Source organism: Borostomias antarcticus, assembly GCF_949987555.1.
Source record: "Borostomias antarcticus genome assembly, chromosome: 31".
NCBI classification, from domain to species: Eukaryota; Metazoa; Chordata; class Actinopteri; order Stomiiformes; family Stomiidae; genus Borostomias; species Borostomias antarcticus.
Window position 1 is genome coordinate 5,711,541 of NC_140264.1, and position 7,500 is coordinate 5,719,040.

Consider the following 7,500-nt stretch of genomic DNA (forward strand, 5'->3'; position numbering starts at 1 on the left):
GAGGAGGGAGAGAGAGAGAGAGAGGAGGAGGAGGGAGAGGAAGAGAGAGAGAGAGAGGAGGAGGAGGGAGAGAGAGAGAAAAAGAGAGAGAGAGAGAGAGGAGGAGGAGGGAGAGAGATGGGTTTACCCGGTGCAGGGCTCCAGGTCCACGGTCTTGTCCGAGTTGCTGAGCAGCGCCTCCACCTTCGCCCTGCAGACGGGCAGAGAGAAAAGAGAGAGAGAGAGAGAGAGAGAGAGAGAGAGAGAGAGAGAGAGATACGTCATATGTGTAATGTTTGATGTATATCAACATGGGTGATATATCAACATATCCATATGTATATAGAACATCCATGTTTGGAGTCTGTACGGCCCAGCCAATGGGAAGCCAGCTCCAGGCAGGGTTGCTATGTTACTCACACTACACGGTTGATGAAGTCTTTGTGCTCCTCTGGGATGTGGGCGGGGCCTTTGGAGGAAGGCGAGATGTAGGAGGGCGTGGCCCCGTTGGACTGGCCCCGCCTCTCCTCGCACTGCTCCCTCAGCTGTGACTCCTCCTCTTGGTTCAGGTAAGGGATCCCTATGGCAACGGGCCGTGTCAGGGTCAAGGGTTAAGGTTGGGCAGCTTAGCCTGTAGTGCAATGGAAATGGTGAATGGTCTGCACTTATATAGCGCTTTTATCCAAAGCGCTCTACAATGGCCGTTCATTCATCCATTCACACACCTATATCTACTCCTACACATGGCGGCAGCTGCCATGCAAGGTTCTAGCCTGCTCACTGGAAAGAACTTGGGGTTCAGTGTTTTGCTCAAGGACACTTCAACATGTGAACAGGAAGTGAAAAAAAAACGGGATTCGAACCGCCGACCCTACAATTATTGGACGACCCGTTCTACCTCCTGAGCCACAGTCACCCCCGAATGTTAACATTCAGGCTCACACAGCAGTGCATGGTCCCCGAGTGAGTGAGTGAGTGAGTGAGTGAGTGAGTCAGTGAGTGAGTGAGTGAGTGAGTGAGTGAGTGAGGAGCTCTCACCATGACGGAAGACCTTGTTGAAGTCAAACCCCTGACTCGCCAGGAAGTCTATGCTGGAGCTCTGAAAGGATGAAGCACCATCGTCATCACCACAACCATCATCATCATCACCACAACAATCATCTTCATCATCACCACAGACATCACCACCACAACAACCATCATCATCATCACTACAGCCATCATCATCACCACAACAACCATCATCATCACTACAGCCATCATCTTCATCACCACAACAACCATCATCATCTTCATCACCACAACAATCAGCCTTCAGACATGTCATGCCATGGTGACTTACTTGGCAGATAAACTTGATGTCAGGAGATGTTCTGTTGAAGGGCTTAGGGAATATGTAGAAGTTGAAAGTCTTCATGAGGTACCTGTGTGGAGGCAAGAGCAGAGACAGGCGTGAGAGAGAGAGAGAGAGAGAGAGAGAGAGAGAGAGAGAGAGAGACACTCACTTGGACTCTGCCTGGTCATACTTGAACGTACACAGTCCAAACTGGAACAGCAGGAAGTCCATAGAATGCTGTTTTGGAGAGAGAGAGCGCGAGGAGAGAGAGAGAGAGAGGGAGAGAAAGAGGAGGTTATGGGGGGAACGTGTCAAACTCGGGGTCACAGAGTCGGGCTGTAACAGACACCCTGTCCCCATCATCCTGTCCCCATCATCCTGTCCCCCCTCATCCTGTCCCACCTTCTTCAGCTTGGTGTAGCGCTCCTCTGGCGTGTCCAGACCGTTAGTGAGCGCGCTGACGTTAGGGCCATCGCTTATTCCTAAAGATGGAGGAAAGTCGGGTAGACATATGAACGTCTCGATTAAAATAAGTTAAATAAATACAGCTGTATTGGTTATGCTGTATTTTGTATTTGCACTGTTCTTTGTGTTGCATTCGCACTGTCAGGTCTTGCACCCTGTCCTGTGTGCCTTAACACAAAGCTTTGATTGATTGATTGATTAACACTAGTCAAATTCCTAGTATGTATAAACTATAGCTAATCTTGAATCTTGTTTCAAATCCCAACCCATGACAGACAAGACACAAGCTTACCTGAAAACTCCCCGTCTATGGCAAGAAAATCCGCTTCTTCTATCGCACTGTAAACGGTGCTTAAACTGTCTTTAAAATCTGTAAGAGACACGGACTGATCAAACATTTATACACGAGGAGAGATGCACGGGGCTCCGTCTACACCCTGGAATGCTAGCACTGGCTAACCCCTGGAAACACACAACAACCGTGAGCGGGGCTCCGTCTACACCCTGGAATGCTAGCACTGGCTAACCCCTGGAAACACACAAAGTCAATGTTCGCACATTATTTAGACTACATTTATCAGAGGCAACTCTGGAGTCAGGAATGTACACATTTAATCAATTACAAAATAACGTAAAATGAGAAAATAATTCGACAAACATGCATGTTTTAGCTGCTGCTATCGTTAGCTAGCTGGCTAGCGGTTGGCTTAGCTATCCATTACTGCATGAATGAATATAGTAATAGCACGATGTTCAGTACGTGGAAAGAACACCTTATATGTTCAGATAATGAACTCTCCCCCCATGTGTGCTTTGACATCGGGAGGGTGAGGTTAGGAGCAAACAGGGACTTACTTTTCCGTGTCACCTCCATCCTGCAGAATCAGCTGGAACTGCGAGCGGCGCTGCTTTTAACCTGCACCATGGAAACACTTCCGGGTCTGGATGGATGGTGCAGCTCAGCTCGTCTCCGCTGCAACACCTCCTACCTAACACCTCCTAACACCACCCTCCTAACATTAACCACCTAACACCTCCTACCACCTCCTAACACCACCTTAACACCTCCTAACACCTCCTACCACCACCTAACATCACCCTCCTAACACCACCTAACACCTCCTACCACCTCCTAACATCACCCTCCTAACACCACCTAACACCTCCTAACACCACCTAACATCAACCTTAACACCTCCTAACACCTCCTAACATCAACCCTAACACCTCCTAACTTCTCCTAACACCACCTAACACCACCTAACACCTCCTAACACCACCTAACACCACCTAACACCTCCTAACACAACCTAACACCTCCTAACACCACCTAACACCACCCTCCTAACACCTCCTAACACCTCCTAACACCACCTAACACCTCCTAACACCACCTAACATCAACCTTAACACCTCCTAACACCACCTAACACCTCCTAACATCAACCTTAACACCTCCTAACACCAACCTTAACACCTCCTAACACCTCCTAACACCACCTAACACCACCCTCCTAACACCACCTAACACCACCCTCCTAACACCTCCTAACACCACCTAACACCAACCTCCTAACACCACCTAACACCTCCTAACATCAACCTTAACACCTCCTAACACCACCCTCCTAACACCACCTAACACCACCCTCCTAACACCTCCTAACATCAACCTCCTAAAACCACCTAACACCTCCTAACACCTCCTAACACCAACCTCCTAACACCTCCTAACACCTCCTAACACCAACCTCCTAACACCACCTAACACCACCTAACACCACCTAACACCTCCTAACACCTCCTAACACCTCCTAACACCACCTAACACCAACCTCCTAACACCACCTAACACCTCCTAACACCACCTAACACCACCCTTAACACCTCCTAACACCACCTAACACCACATAACACCACCTAACACCACCTAACACCTCCTAACACCACCTAACACCAACCTTAACACCTCCTAACACCTCCTAACACCTCCTAACACCACCTAACACCACCTAACACCAACCTCCTAACACCACCTAACACCTCCTAACACCACCTAACACCACCTAACACCTCCTAACACCACCTAACACCTCCTAACACCACCTAACACCACCTAACACCTCCTAACACCACCTAACACCTCCTAACACCTCCTAACACCTCCTAACACCACCTAACACCTCCTAACACCACCTAACACCACCTTACACCACCTAACACCTCCTAACACCTCCTAACACCACCTAACACCACCTAACACCTCCTAACACCACCTAACACCACCTAACACCTCCTAACACCTCCTAACACCAACCTCCTAACACCTCCTAACACCACCTAACACCTTCTTACACCTCCTAACACCTCCTAACACCACCTAACACCACCTAACACCTCCTAACACCTCCTAACACCACCTAACACCACCTCCTAACACCTCCTAACACCACCTAACACCACCTCCTAACACCTCCTAACACCACCTAACACCAACCACCCACAACCTCCTACACACACATGGGGTTTCTGCACAGGCCCGGTTCTACGAGGGGGCATTGCCCCTCACTTTAAATTTCTGCCCCCTCACTTTAAATTCCAGCCCAACATTTTTTTTGTAACCTATCGAAATTGCAAGAACAACCCAAATATTGGTTGGGATCTTAAACTCTGGGTGGACCTACACATTATCAGACAGGTGGTTTATATGATATTAAACTCTGGGTGGACCTACACAGTATCAGACTGGTGGTTTATATGATATTAAACTCTGGGTGGACCTACACAGTATCAGACTGGTTGTTTATATGATATTAAACTCTGGGTGGACCTACACAGTATGACAGGTGCTTTATATGATATTAAACTCTGGGTGGACCTACACAGTATCAGACTGGTTGTTTATATGATATTAAACTCTGGGTGGACCTACACATTATCAGACAGGTGGTTTATATGTTGTGGCTGATCAGTGGTTTTTTATTTCAAGAGTTGAAACAGAAAAATAGCGTGGTTTTGTCATGCCTTGTCTCTGCGAGCTTCCCACGTTGAGATATGACCATTTCAACCTTCCTGGTTTAGTTGGAGGAAATTATGTGACATCCATACATGTATATCCATAATACACTTGACAAGGCAGTCAACCAAGCTGTAGTTACTGGGTGTTACAGAAATATAGAGTTGGGTATCATCTGCGTAGCTATGGTAGCTAATGTTGTGCCTCCTGATGACACTGCCAAGGGGCAGCATGTACAGGCTGAAGAGTAGAGGTCCTAGGATCGATCCTTGGGGCACCCCACAGGTGATAGGGATCTTTCCTGAGCTGTGGTCACCGAGGGCAATGAAGAAATCACGACCGGTTAGATAGGTCCTACGACAATTAGGATGTCAGTATACTACTACTCACCAGAACTCACAAGTGAATCTCCTTTTTAAACGAGTGACTAAGAGCATAATCCTTCACTCCCCCCCCTCTTTATAAAGTGCATAAAGACTCAATCAAATGACATGATAGTATTTGAAGATGACCCTTTAATAAAAGGTAGATGTGAAGTCAAGACAGAAAAGGCACCAGAGTCATGTTCATAATAAACTTCAAGTAAGATCAACTGTTAAAAACAGTAATGTTCCAGAGAACAGCCAGAACATCTGAACAGAACAGCCTACGTCACAGGTGTCACGGACGGTGTCGCTCTGCCCACGCTGGGTGTAATCTCGGGGTCTCCTGACTCACGATCACACACGTGACCACCTCTCAAAAACACCGCCTCCGCCAACTACGCCGGCGAAAAGACGAAAAGATGGCGAGTGAGTTAACCAATTAAATCTCGGCTACGGTAAAAACACGCTGGCTACACGATGTCAGGGGACTTATTCAGGCTCGGGGGGGGGGCATGGCGTTGACCCCCGTTTGACCCCTAGGAAGCAGAGACCAGGGTGGTTGCCATGGGGACCTCTCAGCCCGGGCAACAGGATGACGCTGAGGGTGTGGTCTGGCAGGGACCTGACCAGCTTCCTGACACGCGCGTCCAGCCTCCTCATCACTCTCGCCACTTCCTGGTCCACTTCCTGGTCCACTTCCTGGTTCACTTCCTGGTCCACTTCCTGGTCCACTTCCTGGTCCACTTCCTGGTCCACTTCCTGGTCCTGGTCGCCAGGCGAGTCCGTGGTGGAGGTCGTCATGGTAACCCAGGAGCGTAGGTGTGGCGGTGTCAGGGCTGGACAGGTGTGTGACTTCCTGTCCCAGAGTTCCGCAGGTGAACTAAGGACCGCCTCCACACTCTCGGAACTCTGATATCCTAAACACAACAACAACAGCAACAACACAAACAAAGCTGTATTTAAAACAGAAATCGAATAATAGAGTCACACGACAGGATGACTTATGTCTATTTTGCAATACTACTATATTCCAACCAAGTGTACTAGTTAGACTCACTGATGAACGCATGTCTCCTACTACGTTTCCCAGAATGCTCTGCGGGTAGGATGACACTTTCAACGGCACCGAACCGGCCAAAGATTTCCCCGAGGTCCTCTTCAGAGAGCTCCGACAAGCCGGCGCGTAGCTCTGCTCCGTTAGCACGTAGCACGCTCCCACTGTCTTCTGCTGGGAGCGCTAGGCTGTTAGCATGTAGCAGGTTTCCATTGAGTTTTGCTGGGGCCTGCGTGCGGTTAGCCTTGAGCCCACCGGCGTAGATGAGTTTAGCATTGATAGGGTCGTCCTGCAAAGCAGCTAGAACCAGGTCAAGGTCTAACGTAGACTCCTTCACTGGCCTCTGGATCTGCACGCAAACACAAACGCACGCACACACACACATGAATGAATGAAGAGAGAGAGACGGAGAGAGAGAGAGAGAGAGAGAGAGAACCAACCTTGACAGGCTGTCCCTGTAAGAGGACTCCGTTTAAAGTCTCCACAGCCAGATGTGCCCCCTCCAAAACCTCAAACTCCACCTCAGCATGGACCTGGGGGTTACACACACACACACACACACACACACACACACACACACACACACACACACACAGAGGAGCAGCACAGTCAGGAACACACGCACACGGTGAGGGCTGGTTGATATCTGAAGCAGAGGATCATGGGAGTTGTGTCCCCTACCCTGTGCGTGGCGTTCAGGAGCCGGACGTTCCGGACCGTTCCGCAGCGCCGGAAGAGCCTCCTCACCTCCCGCTCTGTGACGGCCGGGGGGAGGGGCCCTGCAAACACCACACACATCTCCCTCAGACGCACACGCGCCTGACACACACACACACACATATACACACACGCACGCACGCACGCACACACACCCACACGCACGGACACACAGGAAATACTCATCAGTATAAACAATACCCTCAAAACAATAACCTCAACAACAGAGAATTACACAGGGCATCAAAACGTGAACGCACTTCCATTGGACCACACACACACACACACACACACACACACACACACACACACACACACACACACACACACACACACACACACACACACACACACACACACACACACACACACACACACACACACACACACACACACACAGCCCTACCCCGTGGTGCAGCGCGTGCTGGTTGGGGTGGAGGGAGTTCAGGAGGTCAGAGAAGGAGGAGAGCTGGACCACACTGAGAGAGGGAGGCTCCGCCCCCAACCTCCGCCTGAAGGAGGTCAGGACCTTAGAGACGGGGGGGGGGGGATGGAGAGATATGGAGGG

General features: G+C 49.7%; 2 protein-coding genes across 2 annotated transcripts in view; both read right to left on the reverse strand.

Annotated features, from left to right (window-relative positions):
- parn (poly(A)-specific ribonuclease (deadenylation nuclease)) overlaps window positions 1–2,692 on the reverse strand; it is a 15,304-nt gene extending 12,612 nt beyond the window's left edge. The window contains exons 1-8 of the mRNA XM_084460335.1: window positions 2,636–2,692; window positions 2,073–2,150; window positions 1,718–1,797; window positions 1,485–1,552; window positions 1,322–1,403; window positions 1,018–1,078; window positions 400–559; window positions 128–190 (exon numbers count right to left, since the gene is read on the reverse strand). Of these exons, the coding sequence (XP_084316461.1) occupies window positions 128–190; window positions 400–559; window positions 1,018–1,078; window positions 1,322–1,403; window positions 1,485–1,552; window positions 1,718–1,797; window positions 2,073–2,150; window positions 2,636–2,654 (611 nt within the window). The 5' untranslated portion in view covers window positions 2,655–2,692. The remainder of the gene's footprint in view (window positions 1–127; window positions 191–399; window positions 560–1,017; window positions 1,079–1,321; window positions 1,404–1,484; window positions 1,553–1,717; window positions 1,798–2,072; window positions 2,151–2,635) is intronic.
- A 2,756-nt stretch (window positions 2,693–5,448) lies between these two features.
- rexo5 (RNA exonuclease 5) overlaps window positions 5,449–7,500 on the reverse strand; it is a gene marked incomplete at its 5' end in the record, with an annotated part of 6,014 nt that continues 3,962 nt past the window's right edge. Inside the window, 5 exons of the mRNA XM_084460334.1 lie at window positions 5,449–6,078; window positions 6,219–6,564; window positions 6,656–6,748; window positions 6,897–7,034; window positions 7,339–7,461. Of these exons, the coding sequence (XP_084316460.1) occupies window positions 5,651–6,078; window positions 6,219–6,564; window positions 6,656–6,748; window positions 6,897–7,034; window positions 7,339–7,461 (1,128 nt within the window). The 3' untranslated portion in view covers window positions 5,449–5,650. The remainder of the gene's footprint in view (window positions 6,079–6,218; window positions 6,565–6,655; window positions 6,749–6,896; window positions 7,035–7,338; window positions 7,462–7,500) is intronic.